This window comes from Rhamphochromis longiceps, linkage group LG9, assembly GCF_057381845.1.
Source record: "Rhamphochromis longiceps isolate RC_006_pf linkage group LG9, R_longiceps_female_GT1.1, whole genome shotgun sequence".
In the NCBI taxonomy this organism is placed as follows: domain Eukaryota; kingdom Metazoa; phylum Chordata; class Actinopteri; order Cichliformes; family Cichlidae; genus Rhamphochromis; species Rhamphochromis longiceps.
The window spans coordinates 22,955,499-22,981,089 of NC_140565.1; the positions used below are offsets into that span (position 1 = coordinate 22,955,499).

A 25,591-nucleotide genomic window follows, 5' to 3' on the forward strand; every position below is an offset into this window, starting at 1 on the left:
GAACGACACCTCCACACACCTAAGGTCCATCTCAGTTTGTACAGCACATATTGCTCTTTCACTGCTGCTATGTAAGATCAGAGAAAACAAAATGTACAAATAAACTGTGACCACAGGGTTCAAGGAAAACACGACTATATCTACTGCAGCTGTAGTACAGTTCTGTGCCTGTAATATTCACTGGCCAACTTCAACAATGCAATAAATATGTTTGCATTTTCTAATTTACAGCTTATATTCCCTTCATATAAACTGTACGGGTGATAACTTTTCTTTAATAACTCCCTCATTTGTTGAAAACACACACTAATTATTTCAACTTGTGGGTCTTAATATAGTTTAAATGCGCTCTGCTACTAAACAACATCATGAAAAACACATGATATACTGGAATTGTTATAAAAAACCCTCAATTTTAAAAGGATAATTTGATTTAAAAAGGCATAAGCAATGCATTCAAGGTCAGTGATGTAAACCGGTGGCAGTTCAGAGCTACGTTACTTTCTCTAACAAGCTAAAGTATTCTAAGCATGAAATAAATGCCACAGCGTGCTGCTTTTGTTGTTTTCCACTGCAAGAGAAACAAGGCAGGCGATAATAGTCTTCACGGTATTCCTGCTGACAAAAAGAGGTGCAGAACATGCTTGTGGAAATCAACAACTTTCAAAATCCCGAGATCTGTGTTCTTTGCACTCCTGATGCATTAAGTCCATTTAAAAGAACAAACCAAAGCACCGTGTCACCCATTTTCTCCCATAAGTAGCCTGATAGCAAGTCAAAATTGCTTTGAGAAATCCAGCTGGGCAGCAAGCCATCTTCTCCGACACTGAACCAAGGTGACTATCTGCCAGTTCAATCAGCTCAGCAGTGCACACGTGTTCAGTGTTTTCAAATTAAATCTGATTCCGTGGCTCAGACAGATAGAGACACATCGCATGTCAGCAGGTGCGCGCAAGCTAGGAATAATGGCCATTGTTTACAACAATGAGAATGAAACTACCTTGGAGAAAAAAGCAAGGACTATATAATGGCAGTTGATGCTAATCTCTATAAAGAAGTAGAAGAAGACAGGGCGATCTATTTGTTGACCTCTAACAGCTGATGCTCTTGCTTTTTTATCTTCATCTTGATATAAAGTTTTGATTCATGTCTGGTATGTTTTCCTCATTATGCTCTATTACAAAATGAAATAGCTGAACAGATACATCAACGCAATGACATCACCACCCTGAATGGCGGTCTACGTGTGAAAAGATTTTTTCATTATTCCTAAAAACTAAGACAGAGCATTCAATGTTGTTTATATCAGATATTAATGACTAATGCCAATAATAATGAGCTCTACATGAAGGCTAAAATATTCAGCTCCAGGTGCCATAACGGTCCATCTTTTATGTACAGTCCTCGGGCCTCACCAAATATGAATGCATTTACCTTTCATTTTATAACCATTTTCTTCATCTAGCAAAATGCTTTTTAAACAAGAAGAGCCATTTTCACCTGAATGCTCAAGGTTTTTCATTCGAAGTCTGTGCCGCTCAGACTGTAAAATTTAGCCAAGAGCTATGTGCAAAACTGTTGTGACGCTTCCACGGACACTTTTAGTGTCAGTAGCTGCCACACCAGCTGACTACTGAGTCACTCTGGACAAATGCAGGTCAGGACATAAACTAAACTGGAGAAACTGGAACTGGCAGAAGTGCATTTTAGCAATTGTTTTGGGGTGTGGACGCACAAAAAACCCAACAGTGTGAAAGAAATGTCATCTTTATATGTGTAGTGGGGAGAAATCTGCAGCAGCCAAGATTTAAGAGCTATAACTGGAAACAGTGAAATGTGCTCAGCTTGTCAGGCTGGAGGTTGTCAATCATTGTGAAGCCCCAGAAGATCCATGTTGATTTCCCATGAGGACACAATCCTGCTGCTGGTATGATCACAGTTTCATAAAGAACAGACTTAAAACAGGGGGGGGGGGGGGGGGGGGGGTTGCTGAAGCCAATTAATAATTTCTCTTTCCTTTAAGTGGGATGCTTTCCCTCGATCCCATCTAATTCCTCCGCCCCCCTTTAATGGCATCAATGCATCCTCAGCCGTGTGTCAGCAGAATAGGCTTTTAACTTTTAGTGAGGCTGTGCCGCAAACTTCCTCTGAGTCGGATACAGAAAGTCTCCGCTTTGAAGACCTACAAGTTATTCAGTCATTTCATTTAAAGTTTATTTGAGTTTCATTTTTTTGCTGAGAGAATACGGCTCAAATTCACTCAAAACTAATTACATGAATGGTCTGGACCACCCAGACTCTCTGGGGTCCTATAGGAGGGTTCAGTAAAGCAAATTTCTCTTCCCCTTTTGAGTTTTATGGAAGATACAAAGTTTACTCACATATATGATCTTTTACAGTCACATTATTTCTCTCAAGTGACCCCAACCTTTAATGTTGAGACTTTCTAACCCTAAAAGCACTAGTCGTGAGAAAATCCATGTGTGAAAAAAATTAGCCCTCTTCCAAAGCCTGGAATTAACCTGTGAATTTTTTTTCTAAATATAAATTATAACTGTGGAATTATCCACTTTTCATTTGAATTTAGACTGATTAAGTGGGACCCAAAGTATAGCTTCTTACTGGTTTATAAACTGGTTTGCCAAATTAAACCCTAAATTGTTAAACCCAAGGATGGACCTCTGCTCTGTCTTAACATTTTGCCAAGATAACGTGCTGCAGAAATAGACTGACTTACTACAAGTGACATAGCCAGTCTGAATCCCAAAATAACAGAGACCCCGTGGGCATGTTTCCTTCCCAGCGTGGTGTCTCGTTTACCATTGTACCCTGCTGTATTTAGACTGGGGCTCTGGTCTAATGTCACTGCTGCGGAGACAGCTGCCCCATCACAGCTTTACAGCTCAACTCTGCTCTGCTGATCCTGTCAGCTGATTGTGTTTTCTTGGAAGCTCAAAAATATTGTTCACAACAATACTACACGCCCTATTCAGAGAAGTGGCTCAGTTGGGATAAACAGCTCCGTCCTGCTCTGATTCAAATTGTGCCTTACCCATGGTGGTAAATCAGAGGTGGTGAGAGCACATTTGGCACTTTGCTCCTCTTGCTCAAAGAAAGCTATTGCTCGGCTCAGTCGGCTTTGCTTTCCTCCTGTGTTCCTCCTCCACCAGAAAAAGATCACAAGTCCAATAAGCAGCCAGCTGAAACTGAACTCAAAATAACCAAGAGCGTAAATGGGGAAAATGAGCACAAATGTCTTAGCAAAGTGGACCCAGGTCTGGGTCAGCTCGCTGGTGGATGACGCTGGGGTATCGTCGGGTATGGTCGTCTCTGAGGGATGGGGAAAGTTGGGTTGAGGTGGACTCGGCGCAGTGTGCCCGTTCTCTTTGGGTAGAGCTGGGCTAGCATTTTGTGAATGGCTTCCTCGTACATCTGTCATGCTGTCTCTTGACATGTCTCTGTGGCCTCCTCAGGAGAGTGTCCTTAAAATCTGAAAATGCGGAGTGTCACAGCTCCCATGTGCCAGCGGACCAAAGCAGTCTTCATACGGGGATCCTGCTCTCACGTTGGTTCACCTGCACACCAGCCCATCGCCCCGGGAGGAACCGCTGTCGTTCACCGTCTTAGTTTCCACTCTGAAGAGCAGCTCGCGAAGACATTCCGCTGATTAAATCGGTCTGCTTGAGATAGTCCAGTCCACAGCTCTACTTACTCTGCCCACACAGGGTGGGTATGACCATTTCCAAAAACGCACAGGCATCCAGTGGTGTGCGATCCCAGCGGCGTCTCTAGCGCTATGTATAAAGCTAAGACATCGCCATCTGGTGTTTACTAGAGGCAACTACATTGTTATCACTTAGAAAGCGTCAAAGTCCAGTGAAACAGATATTCTTAAAAGTAAATGTTTAAATAGCATCCTGCATTGGCTATATTTGAAAAAGAAATATTGCATTTAATAGTGCCTCGCTAGCTTGTTAGTACAGTATTACCCTCAAACCCGAAATGATGAGCACTGATAAATCGCTACTCAGTCTTTATTGATAGAAATATGAACTCACATACAACTAGACATAACAGGGCGAAACAACTAACGGTTATAATCGTTTAAAGCCCAAAACTTAAGATATTTCGCTAAAACAAAAATGTATGGACAGTATCTTCAGCCGCTGCCATGGCAACTGGCTGTTGATTTCAGCGATTTCTCTGCTGCGGATTGATACGGCTGTTGTCAAGCCGAGGTGACGCGTTCTCCTTGGATTCGGCAAACTGCGCCTGCGCGTTGGGTCTTAACCATCATGGCGGTGTCTCTACAAAAATAAGAGCTAATATTCGGTGATTGAAGACAACCAAGAAAAAAAACAAGCGCCGATGAGAACATGTACACAGATAAGGTACGTGCTTCAGCTCTGACTTTACCGTGTGTGAGCCAAAACTGAGAAGCGTTTATTTTTAGTAGAAAAAGTCGTGTTCGCTATGAATGTTGTCAAACGTTATCTCAAAGAGTGAATGTTATCCCGCTGACTTACATGGGTCTGGTTCGATATCATACAAGTTATATAAAATGGTGTCTTTCAATTAAAATGTCATCAAATGAACCTTAAGAAACGTGTTTGTTTAGAAAATAACAAAGGAAGACACATGGAGACCTGCAGACCTGAGGAGACACATCAGGGTAAGTTGCAGAATTTTCTGATTCAAGCTCGATTTGTAGCAATTAAATGCAACGGTAGATGATTTAATCGTATTTTTATTGGTTGTATTTATTTATTCTAGGAGGAAGAACGCGGTGGTGACGATGCCAGGAGGCGCGATGGCTATGATAGAAGGTACCGTGGTGGGGAATCCGCTGAGAGACGCCATAGGGACCAAGAAAAGGAGTCTAGACGCGAAAAGGAGAGGCTCGGGGAAAGAGAGAACACAGAGAGAGAGAGAAGAGATGAAGGGAGAAGAGACAGAAGGAAAGAGGGCTCACAAGATAGGAGAGCTGAGAGAGGAAATGAAAGGGAGAAGACAAGGGAAAGGGAGAGATTTGTAGATGTAAGGAAGTATGGTGATGACTACAGAGAAAATAAGGAGACGAGAAGAGACTTAGAGGAAAAACAGGACAGGGAGAGGGATAAGGAAAGACACAGAGATAAGGAGAAAGAGAGGATAAGGGACAGACATAGACACAGGGAGGAAGACCGTAGTAAAAGAAGGGATGACGTAAATAAGGAAAGAAAAAGAGAGGAGCAGGACAGAGAGCTTAGGAATGATGGGGAGAGAAGAAGACACAAGGAAAGCAGGGAAGGAAGAGGAGCGCAGATAGAACAGCACCACAGGGAGGAGAAAGATCAGCATCGGGAGAGACACCAAAATGAATATGAAGATACAAGGAATGCCAAGGAAGAGAGACAAAGAGACATGAAGCATTTGGAACAGAAAGAGGACAGAGGTAAACATACAGGAGTGTGCCTATTTAGAGTAGCATGTCCATGAGATGTTTAATGTTTGAATGTCTTTGATTTCAGAGTATAAAGAAGAACATAGAAAACGTAAAGAGGAGAGAGAACGGAGGCACAGAGAGAGAGGACATCATGTAAGCTTCCACAGTAATATTAATGTTCACGTATTTGAATTTTTAAGGAATGGCTTTGATTACATACATTCTTGCTGGGATTTTCCTGCTATTTAGGAGGAGAAACAGAAGCACGATAGTGAATACAGAGAGCATCGAGGGGAAGAGATCAGACATCATCGTGCTGACAGAGAGTTGGCTGAGAGGGACAAACCCAAAGACAGAAGGTACAAAGAGGGAGAAGACCCAGAAAACAAACACAGGGAGAGAAGGCACAAACATGAAGCTGACGTGGAAAGGAAACACAAAGAGAGAAAGCACAGGGAGGAAGACGATCACAGAGACAAGAGATCATCATCTGGCAAGAGTCATGAGAGGAATGTGGTTAGTTTGCGTGTAAATTTCCCTCATAGCTCTCACAACGCTGATCCAATACTATGGATTATCTGATTGTAAACCCTTTCCTTGCATTATATCCTTTCACAATATAGGAAGTTGACTTGGTTTCTGAGCAGTGGATACCTGCTGTGAAACATGAAGCAGACACAGAGGAGCCTGTAAGATGCTCAGTTTGGTTATAGCCTTCAAAGGCAACAAATGCACTCTTGCATGTCTTTAAACTTCTTTTTTTTTTAGCATGGGGGTGTGTTTCTACTTATTCCATTTATTTCATAAGTCACTGAGCCTAAGGAATATTGTGTCTTGGCACCCTTTGTGGAGGGCCTTTCTGTGCTTGCATGAGAACAAACCAGGTTTAAGCTCAGTCTGCAGCTGGTTTGTCTGTAATGCTCACAGTGAGCATTAGAGAGAAGCAGACACAGGGACCTGTTTCCCACTATGTTGCATCATTTCTCCTAATAAGCATAAAATATACTAAGCAGAATTTCCCATTTGTAGCTATGTAACACAGACACATAGATGTCACTCTATTTTTTCTTCATACATGTGTTTTCATTTCTGTTGTTAAATTGTTGACCTGTATTGTATGCCCACACACAGGGTAGCTATTTGGACTCCTGAAACACTCTGTGATGCTGGTTTTATATCCAGTACTGACCTTTTGCCAGACAACGTGATCAGTTGTGAAATGTGTCACTATCCCTCTTATCACATGTTTCCCGCTCCCAGCCTTTTTCAAACATGTTGCTGACATCAAATTCAAAACGAATCTGCATTTTTTTTGATTGGGCTTAACTTTGAATGTTTTCTAACCGAACTACCTTTAATTACATTAACAATTTGGAAATTATTAGTATTGCATTCAAGTGTTTGGGAAATTGGAGTTAAAGCAACACGAGTCTGTGCACAAATAATCAAAGTTTCTTAAACGATTTTCCCACTTTATGCTTTCTGATCACTTCAGCAAGTTGTCGATGATGAAGATTTGGCTGATCAGGATTATGAAGATGATTTTGAGGTAATTACAGAGGCTGCTCTTACAAAATATGCCAGTTTTGATTTTAATTTCAGTGTTGTTTACACATTTCTTTTTGTGTTACTTTGGCATGCTCTAATCGATTTACATTGTAAGAAAATGGTGAGTGGTCGCTTCACGTTTCTTCTTTTAGGATCTAGTTTTTGTTCATCGTGGTTATTTTTCTTGTTTCAAATAAAAACGCGTTGCATGTGCTCAGTGATGAATGGGAATGCTCTATTTAAAGGACTATGAAGAGGATTTTGAGGAACTGAATGAGAGCACTAATGAAGATGAGGACGAGAAGGAGCCATTGCATCCACAGTCGGGTGAAGCAAAGGAGGAGCTTTCAGCACAGCGGAGAAAGGAGATTGAAGCTATTCGGAGAGCCATGGATGAAGAGAATGAGAGAATTGGAACAACAAAGTCCAGACAAAGTACAAGCAGAGAAGAGGAGGAGAGGCCTAAATGGTCCAGAGGTATATTCTTACCAACAATAAATGTTTTAAGCGTGCTTCTTTCTTTGTGTATAACTGAAAGGCACACTCCTGTTAAATCCAGGGTGTTTTGTGCAGGATTATCCTGGATTTAAAGCATCATTACTGCCCTGTTTACAGACACTGAAAAGATCCAGAGCAGAGCCTCCCAACGCGGAAAGTTTATCGACTTTGTAGCTGCAAAGCAACGCGAAGTCAGCAAGAAAGTTGCCAGTAAGCAAAAGTACGTTTATTTGCAGAAAACATATTATATTAAATGGACACTTGTGGTCACTTAAGTAATACTTTTCACATAAGCATAAAGCAACCTCAGGCAACCTGACAGTGTGTTTATTATTTAATTAAACCTTGAATGTATATTTGTTGCTGACAACAGGAAGAGAAGTACAGAGCTGCTTCGTTTAATCGATCTGGATTTTTCCATGACTTTCTCCCTTTTGGATCTGCCGCCGGTCAATGAGTATGACATGTACATCAGAAACTTTGGAAATGCAAACACTAAACAGGTTAGCGATTATTTCTGTTGTCTACTTCTTAATCCAAATTATAAAGAGAAACTGCATATGTATTTATAACACGTGAGATCGTCTTCTCTTCTAGGCTTACGTTCAGTGTAATGAGGATAACACAGATCGAGACATCCAGACAGAGGAAATAGAGATGTCTGAGAAGTGGACGCAGCATCCTCCGGAGCGCAGTGGAGCATGTGGGGGTAATAAAACAATAAGCTTCTGATAAGTTAAGTGTGTAGGCTATATGGTGAGTTTATTAATAGAATTTCCCTGCACTGACAGATCCAAACCTCTCTAAGGAAGCACGAGACAAACAAAGAAGTGAAATGAACTATGATTCACAGCGTCTGGCATCATTTCTTCGCTCAGCCTCACAGGTCTTTAAACTATTTCTTAGAAGTGTATGCATGAAGAACTTTTTGTCTTGTTGTTAGTTCTCACTGCTGTCATTCCAAATCAAGGTCATGGTTGTCCTGCTGGAAGAGGATCAAGCTGAGAGAAAATCCCTGGAGAAACTGAGCACTCAGTCAGACACGTTGTCTTTCAGCGATGGAAGTTTACAGCTCATCACTGAGTTGCCTTTTCTTTATGGTACAAAGTCCAACCAGAGAAACTCATTTTGTTTGTTTTTTTGACTTGTATCTTGCTCTATTCTCATTGCTAGTTTGTTAGTTGTTACTTGTCCTCTGTGGCAGCAGTAGCAGCCTCTCAAAAACTCAGACAGTTCTTCCTATTAGATGTTCATGTTTTGTCTTGTCAATTGCAGATCGCCAGATTAGCATGCTGCACTTTTCTCAGGTCCAAAAGCATACCATGCTGTCAGTTCACATGCCCACGACTAAACCCAACGCCAAGCATCTTGACAGCTGTACCATCATCTGCATCTGGAACATCTGGGAGCCATCCAGGCCTCAGAAGATCCTTGTTTATGAGTCTGAGGTGACATTTACAACTTCTAGTATTCAGTTTTATACAATTTCTAGAGTTTGGTATCAGCCGATTATTAGCCAATTGCAAAGTGGATATTTAAAAAGTAATATCAGACATGAGAGAAACACCATTCAGCCATGTAAGGAGTTTTGATATTGTTTGTACACTAAAGGGCACTCTTCAACTTCCCTGTTGGCTGCACATTTGTCACAAACAATAACCACCAGTCAGGCAGAGCACGAATGAGTAGCAAAATAAATACACATGACAAATATCAGTGAAACTTACGGAAGCTTGTTTCTGCCAATGAATAAAAAAATTTTGCCAGCCGAAAGAAAAAATTTGGGGGTTTTCATCTCAAGATTTCCCCTTATTAACTCAAACCTCTGAAAAAAATAATGTACAATTGAGAAAATAACCTGAAATTTTAAATGAAAAAAAAATTCAGTGGCAGAAAAACAATGGTTCATGTTTTATGTCTCTGAAAGAAAGGAAAAAATATCATATTATATATGGGAATATCAGATTTGGAATCAACAAATCGGTATCAGTCTTAAAAATCCTGTGTCAGTCAGGCTCTATTTATTTACTCTCCAGAGCATTATTGTTTATCATGAATAAAAATTAAGCTGTGTTAAACTGTAGCTTTTTTCTGCATCACTTAATCAGAGGAGCCTAATCAGTCTTGAAATTCAGTGAGAAGCATCAGTGCTTTGTTTGCCCTCCAGAAATCAGCAATCAAATCAGGCTTGTCTTACATGTTGGTCACATCAGAAGGGTAATTGCTTGTTGTAATTGTTCCTCCTTCTTGGGTGACCCACATACGGACAGCAGTCCCGTTACCTTCGTCCCACTACGTTCAAAAGTTAACACTGCATGACCTTTACTTTTCTAATAGATGTGAGGAAACCTAACCTATAACTCTCTTTTGTCTGCACGTTGTCCCACAAAAACATCTGTCTCACATTAACTTCAAATTTGGTTAAACTTCCTCAGCATGTACAATCTTGTTGTAAATGATCAAAGACAAACCCCATAGTTGTTTAACATGATACTTTTTCATTAGAAAAATCTGTAAAGCCTCCATCAAACATTATTTGCAATATTATGAAAAGACCGTAAGGATGGAAAATAAACATTTGATTTGTCCTTACGTGTCTAAATGGCGATATTTACTTCAGCTCTAATGAGGAATGTGAATCTGTCCTTCTAAGTGCAGCTGATGTTATTTGTGGACTTGGCATATCGCTTCTTAGTGAAACCAAAGCCACTGAACCTCTAACATCTACACTAATCCCCTGTCGTTTTCTTTGTTCCAGATCCAGTGTTGCTGTTTCAGCCCTGGAAAGGTCACGCTGGTGTTTGCAGGCACATCAGTCGGCTCTGTGGTGCTGTGGGACCTTAGGGAGCAGTCTAGTAACCACTATAGCTTAAAGATGGGGGAGGAAGAGTGGACATTCAGGCAGCCTACCTTCTCCACTGGTATGTCAGCAGGGAATTAAATTCCAGCTGTGCCAAATAGGGCTGCCACAAGCATTATTTTGATAGTCGACTAATCAGATCATGCATCCATTAGATGTACAACGTACAGCTTATTGCACCAGCAGCATCTGCTCTTATATAACTATCATTAGCTTACAGCTTTTAGTGTTTAAGGTAGGTGCTAACTAAAAATAAAGACAAAATGATAGTTTATTAAATTTAAATGAAATTTGCAGATTGTTTCGGTGAAGTTTAATAAACTCCTTGCTATCTAAAATATAACAGGACACCGGAGTATTTTCTCCAGCATCTCACACTTCTGATAATCAGCTGTCTGCTTGATGTTTATTCAGCTGTGTAAAAACTATAACTTTAATCTCAGCCAAACCGATTTACTCAGGAACAAATAAATACTGAAAAAAGACAAACAATAACATTTTTAAGTTATCTAAGTGACTTATATATGTTTAACCTGAGTAGTGAAAGACGGCGGTGGGTTTGAAAACGATTTGCTGGGAGTCCGGTGTTCTCACGGGCTCCAGTGAGCCTTGCCCCCGGCTAGCTATCGAGCTAGTGGGTAACAGACGTCTCCGAAAACGTCGGAGCGCTTTTGAAAATATGTGGTGTCTTGATAAACTGAGCAGATATTTGAGGTTTACACAGCTACATTCTCGCTTGAAAATATGTTAAACGTTTATTTTGTGACCCAGAAAGAATAATAAGAGTAATATTAAAACTAACTAGCTGCCGCCATTGTTGGAAACTGAGCTGGGCTGCGCTATAAATTCTGGGACAGAGCTACTTCTTCTTCGGGGTTTAATCCTACTACTTATTCCTGTGTCTTTTGGGATCTTACAAAGCTTCAAACAACGCGTCGACTATTAAATTAGTCGTCGACGAATTTGATAGTCGACGTAATCGTGGCAGCCCTAGTGCCAAATATATAAAAAAGCATTTTTATTTCTTTCCTCTTACACCTAACATTTGTTTCCAGACTGTTATTCATCTTTTTATTTTAAGAATATAAATCCCTTTGAACTTACACAGTGACACAAATTTCACTCTTTGCACCCGACCTAAGGAAAAATGAATGTCAGCACTCCCCTGCCCTCTCTCACATAAACTTGAGAGGCTGATTGTTTTTTGCTTTGGTTTTTGAACTCGAGTTTTGCAGCTATCTTCTTATTTGTCACCTTTTCAACACAGATGCAGTGTTGGCCGCCTCAGGCCATTTGTCATCTGTGACCTCTGTAGAAGTTGTCCCCTCTGCACTAGCAGGGGAGCTGAGGGCAGACGTTCCACTGTTGGCATCCGAGGAAGGTATGAAATGATTAACCAGAGGTGTGAATGTTGCTATATGTTTTCTGCCATTCATGTTTCTTCATATTTTGCCAGGAAAATGGGAAATAGTTGCAGCGATTAGCACAATTCTAATGAGCTTAAAAGTCAATATTCATATGAATATTCACTCAGAGACAAGGCATACCCCAGCCATGTATCCATGTTTCTCTTCCTTAAGAATGGCTTCTTGATAGCAGCTTTGCTTAGACCATTTCTAATGAAGCTACAGCAATCACCTTATTGATCACTTTGTTGGTGGAAAAATACTATTTTATACCTGTCAAACTGTGTTATCTTTAGAATTTTTCATAGATTCGGCTAGAGAAATGGGGACACTATGTGTTTTTCTGACAGGCAGCTACTAACAAAGTAACTAATTAACAATTAAAAATGGTTCTTTGCTAAGTTGTCTGTTATGTGTAGACACAAGGCCAGTTGATCCATTGAGTTCGGAGCCTTTTTATGCTTCTGTGATTCATAGGTCAGTGCTAAGTGGCTAAGCAAGCAAAAGAAAAATCCTCTGAAAAGGGTCAGTACTGGGACAAGTACTGGACTGAAAATGAGTGAGAAAGCAGCCATTAACCAAAGAAAAGCTGTCCTTCAGAAAAACCTGGAGCTTATTGCACTTTAAAAACATTACAACAAAGTGTGGCTCCTTGGAAGCAAGACATACAGAAATGGAGAGTGTCCTGAGACTTTTGCACAGTACTGTTTATTTAATTAAATGATGTTCTTTTCCAATTGTAGAGTCATCAGGACTGTCATTCCAGCTGGCTTCTTTGGATGAAAGTGGAGTTTTAAATTTTTGGGTAGGTTGAGCAACTAAGTAGATTGTACATATTTTACATGTATGTTTTTTTTTTCTTTACAAGGAGCAGGAGTTGGGAGTGGATTTTATTAGAGAGGTCATGGAGAGAGATACATGAATTGGAAAGTTTGGAAAGCCCACTGAGGATTACTGATGTTATTTTAGATTCATTGTGACTTGCATTCCTCCAGGATATAAAATATGTCCATAAGTATTCATTGTTCCAACGATTCTACATCTGTTTTATACTCTTAAAAGAGTCACTGCAGGGCAGATGGGTGGTACAATGACCAAAAGAAAACGTGCTAAACTAAGTGTAATTAATGAGATTTTTGTGGGGAAAATAGTTTTTGTTGTTTCTATTGTTTCTTATCTTCAGTTCACTAAAATTCCTATCATTTTAACTCAGTGGTAGGGGGATCGGTTTCTGAAGTTTGGGGACAGCTGCACCGTAAAAATGTGAATTGCCTGTCATGATTTCTCCCATGTGTCCTGTAGGTGGTGGTAGAGCTCCCAAAAGGCAACGAGGCAGGCTCTCCAACAGATCTGGGTAACGCAGTCACAGTATTTCTTTGAGTGGGCTCACCTTTCTCACACATGTGGCATTGCTTTCAGCCCCGCTTCTTTCTTTTTTTCCCCCTCTCCCCTCTTGCAGGCCTCCGGCCTGGCGGCAAAGTGAAGTTGCTTCACAGCTCGTCCGTCCTCGCTGCTGAGAGGTGAGATTGATAAATGGCTCATGACGATCATCTGTCACTGGCAGCCGCAGGGCTTAAAATACACCGCAGAGTCTTGGCCCAGTGGAACACAGCTGTTATGTTGTTGCCACTCAATCCTGTTTGTTACATGCTGCATGCTCTTGATTTTGTCACCTCAACATTTGATGGAAACATACCTGCGCTCTTATACATGTGTTACGCAGAGAGGTGTGGTGAGGAAAACCTCAGACATCACTCTGTCTTAACTGAAGTATTTACTTTATTGTCTCTTTCCAATCTCTTGCACATACAGACAGCAACTTCCCCATATGGCCCACCAATGTGATGCAGTGTTGTCTTCCAGTTTGTTCCGTTGTTGTTTGTTTGGGAGTAATCTAACTTCTGACCTGTTGTTTTATTTTTCCTCCCTCTATGCCTCTTTTCAAAGTCTCAGGGGGTCACCGCGAGATGTAGTTAAAACAGGGCCGCTGCACACGCTGCTTTTAAAATTCCTTCCAACAGACTCCAATCATTTCTTTATTGGCACCAACATGGTGAGCTTAATTCATGTAATTTCAAATGAATCCTCTCAAATATTAAAAAAAAAATTATACTCCTGTAATTTAGTGAAAGTGTACTAATGTGACTTGTGTGTAGGGGCTGGTCCACCATGGAACGAGTCACGGTTTGAAAGCACCCCCCAAATTTTACAGGTTTCAGGAGGTTGAAGTGCAGCCTGTCGATGTCACCTCAATCCACTTTTCTCCCTTCAGACCACACTTGTTCTTGGTGAGAGTCATGCTTATTTACATCACATCTATTTTGGGAAATATGCAGACCGCTTAGATTAGCTTAGATAAAATGAGTAGGGACAAGAAATGTACCTGCAGCTCTTAAGCTCAAAAATGAACACATCCTGTTATTGTAGTGTCTTTACGTTACAATATAAAGCACCTTGAAGCTACTCTGGTTGTGATTTAGTGCTATATATACTAGGGCTGTTCGATATAACGATATATATGGGATGACGATATAAAAACGTCTATCGTTTCATTTTACACTATCGTTTGTTTCGTGGTGTCACAAAATAAACTGTTTACGGCAATATTTTTTTCATCGTTTTGATGGTCACTGTAGTGGCGATATTAATTTCTTAAAGTTCTCTCTTTCTCTTATATTTTATATAACCACACTACAGACGGACAGGCGCCTGTTTTTATGCGTTGTGGTTAGCAACAACGACGGTAACAGCATCGCGTGTCTGCTTGTTTATGTTCCACATAAACCTTTCACAATAAAGCTCAAGATCCTGTTGAGACTTTTCAAAATAAACTGAATCACGTGAAAGAGCAGATTATTTACGGATGAGAAGTAAAAAAGAGCCGCCAGGTGCTAAAAAAATAAACCTTAGACTCAAACGTTAGAACAGGCTTTTCCCCGCCGCACGCCGTGTAATAAATACTCACGAAGAAAACGGCGGCCGTTACAACTTATGCCTAAAAACGTATAGTTTCATCATGCATCGGTTAAAACACTCGACTCCAGCTACATGACGCAGCAGGAAACACTTCCCGCAAGTCGAGCTGCCTGAGATTCACAGAATTTACAGAAAATGTTACATTTTTGTGATTTATATCGTTATTGGACGATAGAATTCTTATATCGGGATATGAGATTTTGGTCATATTGCACAGCCCTAATATATACATAAAACTGACTAGAACTGTAAATTCAGTTTGTATAAAGAAAAAAAGGTGGGTGAGTAACTGAATATGTTGAGTGACTAGTTTTTATAGAGAAAAGAAAAGTTTGGAGTTTCAAAGGAATGGCATGCAAAGACTCAAGAAACAAAACCATGGAGATTTATACCACTGTAGCCTCGAAAGGGTATATTTCAAATATTCGCTGTCCTTGTTTCAGGTGGGTTGTGGCAATGGCAGCATCAGGCTGCATGCAGTCAGCCATGAGCAGCCTGTGGCACAGTGGAAGAACAGTACAGCTGGCGAACCGGTGGTCTCCCTGCAGTGGGCCCAGACCAGAGCGACGGTCTTCTGCGTACTCGATGCTGCATGTAACCTCCACATATGGGACCTGTTGAAAGATGACACACAGCCTGTGGTCACTGAGAGAATGAGTGCTGACAGGTAATGTCACACACACGCAAGTGATAATTAAGCAAATTAGTTTATATTTGTCTTATATGGTTTTTTTTTTTTCTTCATTTTTTCCATTGTCAGGGTGACAGACATGGCTTTGTTTGGACAATCTGGAAAACAAAACACATATTCAGGAGTAGCACTGGCACATGAGTCAGGGAAAATCGAAATGCAGTATTTCAAAAGAAGTTTAACTGTGTCCAGCACTGCAGAAGAGGAGAAGCTGTTGGAGAGAATGACGACTGAAGCCTTTTGAAATGTGCTGTTCGTGAGAGCAAATACATCATTTCATAACCCTGTTTTCTGTTGCAGTTACTTTCTATAATAGAAGTCCTATTTTTTTGTTTTGTTTTATTTGAGCCAATGTCACCACGCACTGAAACAAAATTAACATAGTTGTGAGAAGGATGTAATTAAATACCAAGGATCTTCCACATTCATTACCATAAATATAGTATATAAAACATATGCACATTTGCTGGTGTAAATATTTGTACTTTTTGTTTACATGGAATATTTCTATGATGTTTCGTTTTATATAATAAACTATATATAGCTGTGCTTGTTTTGTTGAATGGTTTGGTGAATTTTTCCCATGGAGAGTGAAGTGCTTAAACTCCTGCAAACACAAACAAAACCAACAAATAATTTCAGTTTGATTGTATTTTATCTTAAAAAAATTAAAATTGGCTAAGAAGCAAAATTTAGAAGAATTAATAATAAAAGTTTCTTTTGCTTTTGAAAGGGTCCCAGAGGAAATGTAAAAAAAAAAAATCACAATATTTTGATTTGGTTGTAAATTTTCTGTTGAAAATATTATTTCTAAAATATCAACTTAAAAGTAGTAAAAATGATCATAGCTAAGTCTAAAAACTGCTGCTGCGATCAATAAAATTAGAAGTCACCAAGTCCTGATGGGAGACACCACACAGTGTTTGAGAACAACAGGGTTAAGGTTGTCTGGGACAAACAGCTTCCGGTTAATCAGCATGATATAGTGGCATCATAGACTGAAGGTCAGTTGGATCCGATTTCTAAGGTAAAGTTCAGCGTGGTTGCAGTGGTAATAGAAACATTAGTGGCTGTAACCCCCAAACTGGAAAAGTGACTCCCACAAATTCCAGGCACAACATCAGAGGTCTTTTTCTCGAAGTGTGCAGTCTAGGAACAGCTAAGATACTGCACAGGACCTCTAAAAAAACACACCACAGAGCACCACACTTTCTACGCTACTTATTTAATTATACGTTAGGATTTTAACAATATTGGCAGCTATGCTCTGCAAATACCAGACTTTTTAATTAGTAAATATCTGTATAAGCAGTATTAGTCTGGCTCTACAAGTGAAAGCAGCGTATGTTTTGACATCTTTTCAGACTGCATGCTTTAGGGGTCGCTATAGTGCATCATCTGCCTCTTTCTCACCCTACCCTCAGCCTCCCCGTCTGTCACACCAGCCCCTCTGCATGTCCTCCTTCACTACATCCACAAATCTTCTCTGCAGTCTTCCTCTTTTCTACAATCCCCTCCATATTCAAGATTCTTTGCCCAGTATGTCTGCTATCCCTAGTCTGCAGATGTCCAAACCATCTCACCCTTGCCTTTCTGACTTTGTCTCCAAACTGCTGGCCTGTTCTAAAGTTGTATGAGTGACTACTGCCTGCACGAAGAGATTCTGTTGGCCTTGACTGAGGCAGTCACGGTGCTTCAAGCCAACACACTAAGTAATCAAATCACTTGATGGAGGAATGGAAAGGCCAGGGACCCTCGAAGGACATTGAAAGCTTGATAGAAAATGATGATGCAGGTACTCTGACAATCCCTGGCCCAGCTTGGCAATATACAGCTATGTGGTAGACAAATATGTGTAATATATCTATATCACTAAAGCACTTCTGGATGGATGCAAACTGCATTTCGTTGCCCTGTACCTGTGCATGTGCAATGACAATAAAGTTGAATTCTATTCTATTCTAAAGAGAGAGCTTTAGAGCAGTGGAGGTTACAGGAGACGAGGGGTTGCAGTCTCAGAGACGAGGCAGCACTCAATAACCCAAAGAACAAGTGAGCATTGTCAGTACAAAGAAAATACTCGATGGTGCTATAGAAAACTCCGGGATTGCCAGAAATCGAATATATTTCTGTATCTGAGACAGGTTTTTGATCTTTCTTGGTAAAAGGGGAGGCTGTGTGAATAATGAATAATGGAAAGGTGTTATGCCGGATGCCAGCATACAATGGTCAGAGAGTCACCACCGTGCAGGTGGATGTCGACAACAAGCAGCTACCTCCCCTCACAAGTATTTACAAATGCAATGCCTTTTTGAATAATTATCACTCATTACCTGATGACTGTATCCCAATTGCCAAGGTGAGGACTTGACATTGGTGGTCTGGAGGGTTAATCCCTACATCCAGAAGTGTCTCACTCGACAACTAAGCACTACAGCCAGCCTCTAGCCCACCTGGCAGCACTGAAGTCCCAACTGGCTGCAACCTTTCAAGAGCCAAATGACAGCTCCTACGGCTTAAAGCATGTCAGTCTGTTGACTCAAAGCCAAACAGATTTTAAGCCTGAAGAAGGAGATTCAGACCACTTAACAGGTCACAGTTTTTATTGCAAGTTACATGCAGAGTTATGTTGTTGTTGTTGTTTCTGTATGTCTCTATGTGCATGTTTGCTTGTGTCTTGCAGGACTGTGCTTCCCCATCTGAAGGTGTTTGTTTCCAGCAGTCTGGATAAGAAGAGGCAAATGTGGGATGAAGAGAATCGCCTCCTCAGGTTGGTGATTATTACAGATGTGAGGAGCAGCCTTTCAGTCCGAGCCTTTGTGTGTATTTCAGACAGGTACGTCTATGTTCTTCAACCTCTTTGTGGGTGTTGCTCCTCCAGGACGCTCCAGCTGAATGCAGTGCCTGAATGCTTGGCGTACAGCGTGTTTGGAGGAGATGTGTTCCTGGGCATCAGAGAGGGCCTGTACGTGATGAGCTGTACAAAGTTCCTGCCACCCAACTACCAGCAAACAGTAAGACATTCACCTGGAGAGCTGGCTGTGTGGCTGTGGCTATAATGGAGTGTAATTTGGACTTTTTCATAGCTAACTAATAGTAAGACTCAGATATTTCATATTAAAGATAATGCAAAACAGTGGCCTTATTATCTGTGAGCATTGTTGGTGGAAACAGGACTTCTAGCAGAGATAAAGACGAGGAAGCCATCAGTGATGAACTGAGGGGAGACATGCAGCAAGAGGTGTGTGTAAATGATAGGACTTGAATGTCTAACAGTTGCATTTTATTTCAGATATCTCAGCTGTTTCCTTTTCACCTTTGTTTTAGTACATATTGGTGACTTTAAATAACAGCCTGGAAGCACTTCTGCAAGATGCAGTAAAGAGCAAAAAAGGGAAACTTCCAAGTACAGCGCAAACCAGGAAGGAAGCATTTCAGCGCTACATGAAACTAATATATGGCCTGCTACTGAATATTAAGGTTCTTTCCTCACTTATCTAGTACTGTAAAGCAAATGCAAAAGCTTACATTTACAGTCAGCAAACTTCAAGCTTTCCACTAGACCAAGATAGTTGCTCTAGTGGAGCAACCCAAACCTAGATCGACTCCATTTCGTGGTCAATTCAGGACCCCATAACCACCTCCACCACGGGAAGCCTCACCTGAACTGCCAACGTTCCTTAAAGAGTTCGTAGAGATGGAATGGTTTTGTGATTTGTACCCTGACAAAAAGGTAGTGCAACAAAAATGGACTGCCATGCACAGTAATAACATTTTTATACTGAGGTGTGCATGTGTGTGTCTGAGAGAATCCCAAGCACGCTGTTTCCAGAGAACTCCTTAGATCTGCTCAAATATCTGCAAATCTGCAGCATCTCATTCAAGATATTGATCCTCGCATCAACAAAGGCCCTGCACAGCCGGGACTCTTACAGAACAGACGAGCTATACCAAGGCCTCACTGACTGCGTGCACACATTTGTGAAGCCTCATATGGCACAGCAAGAACCAGACTTTGCAGTTTACAAGTAGAGGATTATTAGGTTGTGATTAATTTTATGTGTGTTTGAGTCAGCTGTGGAGCTGTGCTTACTGAGATCTTAAATCTGTTGATGCATCTGAAACCTGCAGGCTGTAAGCTGATAAATTCTTTTAACTCTTCTAGCCTATAAAGAACTAGGGGTTGGGTGAGTTTTCACTGCTAAAACAAGTAGTTTTTGTTTGTATAGCTAAAATCTTTTTTTTTTCTGATTTTAACATAGGAAGACAGTAATGCGCGTGCTGACAGAACTGAACGTGGAGGTCTAGCAGTGGCTGTGGCCCAAGGTGGACACTTGGGACTCGGAGCTGGAGGAACAGTGTGACACCTGGAAGAGTCTCCACAGTAAAGCAGAATGATGGCTGGACTTGTGGTTCTCAACATACAAAGTAATTTATTGATTTGAAATGTTTCTGTCTTTGGTTAGAGCTGACATATTTTCAGTATTTCAGTGTGACAAAAGATCAGATCAGTTCTGAGGTCATTTACTGTGACCTCAATTGCTTTAATGTTTTTGACTGCTAGTGTAAGCGGTTAACTACATTCCCACTTTCATTTCCAAACCACCAGGAGCATAGCAGGTATCTCTACCTGAGCAGTAACACCAAGTGGACACCCCCGGCATGCAGTGTGGTTGAAGTGATCAATTATTTCTGCTGTGTGCAAAAGGACGAGCACAACAAACCCAGAAATGCCACACCTCCTGGTCACAAAAACACAGTGCTTTTGCCTATTTATTTATCACAGGTATGTGAAATTAGTGCACATATTAGTTTCACTTCTTCACTGTAAGCTAAAACATTTCATTTCTGATATTTTATTTTAGTAGATTTCAACCAATTCTTCGCCTAGAAACATTCAGCATGTTCAGAATACAGAGAATGCCAGCGGAGTTGTTACTGAACTGTAACAAAAAATTCTCATTAAATGGGGTGATTTACATTCAGAAAATAACCGTCTAATGTTGATCGTCATTCAGGTTGAATTCTGCCTCCCGTGCGACACCGTCCCTTCCTCATGCAGTTCCCCAATTTCATCACTTTGCCGTTAGAAGAAGACTGGTGGAAGGTCTTGACTCAGTCCTATTTTATTCAAGAGCAGTCTTGGGTAGAGTACTACAGATGATGCCTTTCAATCTGTAACAGACTGTAACAACCCCATTAGGCTCAGTAACCCACCTTTGTTGTAAATCAATTTCCAACAGCCGAATAATATCCTTGGCTTCATAAGTGATTTATTCTGTGACTTTCAATGTATAAGTGCATCTGTGATGCACATAAAGCTGATTTGGCGCACTTATTTCTTAATGCTGGTGACTGAAAAGATTTGATTATAAATATTTTTAAACAAACATTCAAGGAACACAGTAATGCGGGTTCGAACAGCAGAGACGCAAGACAGCATGACTTAGTGACTACAAAAGGTACAAACATGATGATATAACAGGATAGTAAGCAGTAACTATCCTGTAGTTTTGGTTGCACATACATCTGCTGATCAGACACTATGTGAATGAATTGTATACAAAAGTATTTTGCTGCATCCCAGCTGTAACCTGATTATTAAAACGCCAGTGATCACCAGTACGAATCCTGCACTGACTTATGCTGTACTAACACTTATAAAGTCAACAAGCAAATCAATTAAATTAGTGCAGCATGTTCTGACTGAATGACAGATTAGTGTCTGTCACTTTTCAGCAGAGATTATCACCTCATCCTGTACATTTATTTAGAACAACCAAAAGTCAAGAGGAGCGAAATTCATCTGAAGACCTGCACTTGTTGATCTGGTGGCTGAGAAATCTGGAAAACCATCAGCTAACCTGCTGACTTGAGCAGCAACATCCAATTTTCTGATGTAACCAGAAGATATGTGAGGAAAGACTTCCATTTCAGTCTGCTGGTCATCGTTTATGATTGTAGCTAAATGTTGGTTTTTTTTAATTAACAAAAAGTGTGCCGTTTGTTTGACAACAAATGGATTTCAAAAATACAGTCCCTCTTCTGCTGTCTACATGGACTCATTACCTGCACTGAATCAAAGACTCGTCAAACGCCACTGATCAGAAAGCTACTAAAAATTTTGACCCTTGCCACAGAGTCAGCATTTTTATGTCCATATCTGTTTAGAGAAAGTGGCTGAGTGGCAACAATGCGATCCCTTCTCTCAAACCCAGACACTTAACAAAGATTACTGGGCCTTGGTGGATATCTGTATTTTACTGAGTAATGTCTTGCTACCTTCATTTGCCTGTTTTGGACTGTAAAAGCTTAAATGCATTACATTTACCATAAGACTAAGTGACAAGGAAAAGGCTATTTAAATTTTTTTTAAAAAAGAATACCCAACCATTTCTCAGGTGACAGTTTGATTGTAAGGCTTCAGTACATTGCTATCGTTTGTCGATGAATGAGCTTAAGAAGCATCTCTGCTTTATGCCACCATGTCTTTATCATAATTCAGCAAGTCACAGGTCAGAAAGATGTCAGAGCGTCCATTGTCGATCAGAACCCTGTTGAGCTTGTTGCTGGTCAGGTTGATGTCTGAGGTTTCATCTAGAGGCCAGTCTAAGAGCTGAGCACTGGAGGGCAGGTCGGGAAGGCCTGGCTGGTAGTCCTCCAGGGGGTTGGGGTACAGTAGCTGTCGTAGGGAGGGCATTCTTACAGCCATCTTCACCAAGTCCATGAGACCAGCCATGGAGAGCGGGTTCAATGCCAGAGCCAAGCTCTTGAGGGCCCGGCAACCTCCTAGTGAGGGCAACAAGAGCCCCAGCAGGCCATCAGTCAGACCACAACCGCTTAAAGACAGGTGCTGCAGGCTGCCCGAAGCCTGGGAGAGGAGGCGGCGAATGGAAGGCAGAGTGTTTTCATCCAGACGGTTTTCGCTTAGATCCAGCTGCTGTAGCGTGGAAGTGTGATGACTGCAGGACAGATAGGCAAAGTCAGCTGGACTCAGGGACAAATAGGGGAGCTCCAAGATCTCCAGAGGCTGAGGCAGAGAGCTGTATCAACAGACAATAGAAGAAAACATTTAAATAATGTCACCTCATCAAACACTTTAGGTTTCATTGTTTGTGTTCTAGCTTTAACAGCATTATTTTAAAGATGTCTGCTCATTTTCTTTGAAATAGTGACTTATTACATAGGCAAAATGCTGATCTTGAACTGGTCAACTTAGTTAATCTGTTATAAGTTTAGTTTTTAAACTGTAACGAAATTTAGAAAAGAGCCAATGGCATTTTGAAAAATCCCTGACTTTGTGTTTGTCAGTGGGTTAAATGCAAAATAATGTAATGAGGTAAACAGGCCATACCTGAGCAACACACGGAGCTGACCAGGCAGGCGCAGTGCAGTGAGGCTGAGGTGTCGCAGTTCCTGCAGGCGTGCCAGACCCTGCGACAGCTCCCCCAGTGCCTCTGACTGGCTGGGATGGACTCTGCGAAAATCAAGGTTACAGTAGTGCAGGCGAAGGGATTTTAGTGCAGGAAATGTGGAGAGCAGAGGCAGCAGTTCAGCCAAGCCAGCCACCCCAAGGCTGCTGTAGCGTATGTCGACGCCCAGAAGTCCTCTGCGGGGGAGCAGATCTAGCAGAATACTGATACTTGGCACTGAAATCTCTTCCACACGCAGGTATCTGCACTGAAGCTTTAGAGGTCCAGATGTGCTCAGAGCTGAGTGAACACGCTCCCAAGAGCGGCCATTAACAAAAAGATCAGCTCTCACATGCACCACCACATCACGATCCATCTCTTTTTCTTCAGCGTCCCTCTCACTGCTCCCTAATACTGTCCTCTCTCTTTTCCTCTCAATCTCCATCCTCCTCCTGACTCCTTTACTTAGGTCTTCTTCACTCACAGACCCTGAAGATTCAGTCCTCTCACCAACATTGGTTGACTCATTACTGTTTAGTTCCCCATCTCTTTTCTTCTGTCCCCTCTCTCTTTTTAAATCCCTCTCCCTTTCCAGAGCTGAGATCCGTTTTCTCTCCTGGTCTCTTTCTTTCTTCTGTTCCCTTCGTGTCCTTTGTGGCCTTCTTGTCCTAACTCTGGCCTTAAGGACCATGGTGCAAAGAGCTACTGTCAGAGACCAGCCTCCCATCGGGTCCCCCATTCCTCCTTCATCTCCTTGCACTCCACAGAGGTCCAAGACTTCCAGTGCACACCTAGATGACAGTTGATATGTTACTCCCAGAAACAATGCTGATATTAGACATCGTGATTCAAACTACTACTACTCACCTGTGGTCTGTCAGTCCTCTAACCACACCAAGCAACATAGACTGAATACAGAGTCGATTTGGCGCAGTTTGTCCCGGTTTCCTCCGACCTCCGACCCGCAGTGTGAGCTCAGGCCACCGCTGCACCAGCTCTCCCACAGCCAGCGGTCTGCAGGTGGAGAAGGCGGCCTCCAGCAGTGCTCTGTACAGATCTTTGGGCATCCACCTCAGCCAGGAATGCGACGAGCTGTGGTCACGAACCACCTCCTTGGCACAAAGGCTCAACAAGGAAAGCACCATTTCAGCACAAAGCACCTTTAGGCTTCAAAGAAGTAAGAGATAACTGGTGCGAAGCAGACTTGCATCTTAGAGTCAACTAGCTTATTTAGCTCCAACGCTAGGATTAGCTTTATGACAGGAACTTGACGCCGTCTAATAAAGCCTCAAAAAAAGATTTTACAACATCACTTGACAGCTACCGTTACCCTTACTGATAGTAAAAACTTGCCGGGACGACTGAAAGCTCCCCGCAGCTGACAAACTGAACGCTGGGATGTAAGGTTAGCTAAAACTGCTGCTAACTGTTTACAATTACAGTTGAGCCTGACGCAGGCTTGTGACGTAGCACGCACAGGAGAAACGTCAGTGCTGTAGAGTTTTAAGTGATGACTGTAGACAGACCTTTATCAGCAGACTTACTACAGTGGCAAACTGCAAATAATATTGAATAAAAATAAGAGAACAGGCGAGGAGGTTAAAATTCATTTAAAAACAAAAAAGGTTACAACTCGATTAAAGTTCTAATTTTCTTGGGCAAAAATCTAAAAAAAATACCTATTATTTTTTAAAAGGTCCCTGATCTTAAAGTCATGAACTAAGAAGTAACAGGGAAGAAATGCACAAAACAGTCATAAAAGTCGCAGGTACACGTGTATGTGAATTTAAAAAACAACAACAACAAACCCAAAGACATAGGAACAATACAACACATAACATAGTTCAGATTTGTTACATAACATGATTGTGTTTGATGCACATAAATGCCATCCAGCGTTTAACAGGTTGTTTTCTTCTACAAGGCCAGTTTCATGACCCTTTTCCTTTAAAGTTTGGATGACAATATGGCAATTTAGGTTTATATACCACAAGTATTTATTTATTGCTAAATTTAAGTCTAATTATCCATCCATCCTCTTCCACTTAGAAACCCAGACCTCCATCCTCCGAGCCACCTTCTCTAGCTTATCCAAGAGAACACTTCCCAGGCCAGCCAAGAGACATAATCCCACCAGTGCCCTGGGCCTACCCCAGGGCTTCATCCTGGTAGGACATACCCAGAACACCTCACCCCAACATGCATCCTAGTCAGAACCATCGTAAACTCAATTTAAAAGCAGAATAATGCACTGTAGATGTGAGTGTGAATGGTTGTTGTCTCAGTCCAGGATGTACCATGCCTCTCATCCCATGACAGCCAGGATAGATTCCCGCCTAAGAGGAAAAAACCTGATGGATGTTTGGAACGGTCCTTTTCACCAGTAATTCTGAGCATCAGTTCTACGAGATATACCATAGAGTCAACAGGAAAACACTAATATAACAGAAATGCGCCATGGTATGGTGGATGTTTTATGTATTTTCTGATAATTTCTGGCAATCAGAATCCATTAGACTGATGAAAAAAATTAATGGTAAAGTATAATATTTCATTCTAGAATTAAAGGAGGATGATGTACAAAGTAGTATAATACAGAATAATACTGGAATATCGAACTTATTCTTTTCTTGTTTTTTCTGTCATTTGCACATAACGATTCCCAGATTATTCTGTCTTTCACCAAATAGAGTCATAAATCAATTTTCTTTGATTTATTGTTCAGACTTGTAGATGTTATTTATCTTGTTTTGAGTGCACTCGGCCTTCTAACAG

General features: G+C 41.2%; 4 protein-coding genes across 6 annotated transcripts in view; 2 read left to right on the forward strand and 2 right to left on the reverse strand.

The window, feature by feature from the left end:
* esyt2b (extended synaptotagmin-like protein 2b) overlaps positions 1 to 3,769 on the reverse strand; it is a 40,178-nt gene extending 36,409 nt beyond the window's left edge. For both annotated transcript variants that reach the window (XM_085418896.1, XM_085418895.1), the window contains exon 1: positions 3,053 to 3,769. In XM_085418896.1, the coding sequence (XP_085275022.1) occupies positions 3,053 to 3,454 (402 nt within the window). In that variant the 5' untranslated portion in view covers positions 3,455 to 3,769. The remainder of the gene's footprint in view (positions 1 to 3,052) is intronic.
* A 482-nt stretch (positions 3,770 to 4,251) lies between these two features.
* Positions 4,252 to 15,952, forward strand: dync2i1 (dynein 2 intermediate chain 1). 2 transcript variants are annotated; one of them, XM_085418897.1, is made up of 23 exons: positions 4,252 to 4,391; positions 4,619 to 4,672; positions 4,774 to 5,434; positions 5,511 to 5,578; positions 5,675 to 5,941; positions 6,049 to 6,114; positions 6,921 to 6,974; positions 7,219 to 7,450; positions 7,589 to 7,691; positions 7,845 to 7,974; positions 8,069 to 8,180; positions 8,263 to 8,357; positions 8,442 to 8,571; positions 8,747 to 8,919; positions 10,230 to 10,392; positions 11,599 to 11,712; positions 12,481 to 12,542; positions 13,040 to 13,091; positions 13,197 to 13,257; positions 13,685 to 13,790; positions 13,894 to 14,025; positions 15,157 to 15,380; positions 15,474 to 15,952. In XM_085418897.1, exons 1-23 carry the CDS (start codon positions 4,377 to 4,379, stop codon positions 15,646 to 15,648), a joined length of 3,249 nt encoding a protein of 1,082 aa, XP_085275023.1. In that variant the 5' UTR covers positions 4,252 to 4,376; the 3' UTR covers positions 15,649 to 15,952. The 2 variants fall into 2 exon arrangements, with proteins under 2 accessions (XP_085275023.1, XP_085275025.1); XM_085418899.1 differs by lacking the exon at positions 6,049 to 6,114.
* A 1,085-nt stretch (positions 15,953 to 17,037) lies between these two features.
* Positions 17,038 to 20,568, forward strand: wdr97 (WD repeat domain 97). Its single transcript, XM_085417889.1, is given in 18 exon segments — positions 17,038 to 17,128; positions 17,131 to 17,227; positions 17,349 to 17,456; positions 17,549 to 17,587; positions 17,589 to 17,692; positions 17,764 to 17,835; positions 17,838 to 18,015; positions 18,088 to 18,174; positions 18,286 to 18,418; positions 18,732 to 18,884; positions 18,967 to 19,137; positions 19,212 to 19,413; positions 19,485 to 19,551; positions 19,553 to 19,591; positions 19,667 to 19,832; positions 20,014 to 20,185; positions 20,269 to 20,328; positions 20,420 to 20,568. Coding segments are annotated over 18 exon segments (2,088 nt in total).
* A 91-nt stretch (positions 20,569 to 20,659) lies between these two features.
* On the reverse strand, positions 20,660 to 24,275 carry LOC146662334 (leucine-rich repeat-containing protein 14). The gene is made up of 3 exons (XM_085418900.1): positions 23,684 to 24,275; positions 22,759 to 23,607; positions 20,660 to 22,447 (listed from the first exon to the last, which is right to left on the reverse strand). The coding sequence occupies exons 1-3, from the start codon at positions 23,959 to 23,961 to the stop codon at positions 21,880 to 21,882; spliced, it is 1,695 nt and encodes a 564-aa protein (XP_085275026.1). The 5' UTR covers positions 23,962 to 24,275; the 3' UTR covers positions 20,660 to 21,879.
* Between the last annotated feature and the right edge of the window lie 1,316 nt (positions 24,276 to 25,591).

Coding starts and splice junctions, on each gene's coding strand:
- dync2i1 (XM_085418897.1), top strand. Junction 10,393..11,598: donor GCAGCCTACCTTCTCCACTG/GTATGTCAGCAG, acceptor TTTTCAACACAG/ATGCAGTGTTGGCCGCCTCA. Junction 13,258..13,684: donor TCCGTCCTCGCTGCTGAGAG/GTGAGATTGATA, acceptor CTCTTTTCAAAG/TCTCAGGGGGTCACCGCGAG.
- LOC146662334 (XM_085418900.1), bottom strand. CDS start 23,961: ATGGTGCTTTCCTTGTTGAGCCTTTGTGCCAAGGAGGTGGTTCGTGAC. Junction 23,608..23,683: donor AGAGGACTGACAGACCACAG/GTGAGTAGTAGT, acceptor ACTGTCATCTAG/GTGTGCACTGGAAGTCTTGG. Junction 22,448..22,758: donor CAGCTCCGTGTGTTGCTCAG/GTATGGCCTGTT, acceptor CTGTTGATACAG/CTCTCTGCCTCAGCCTCTGG.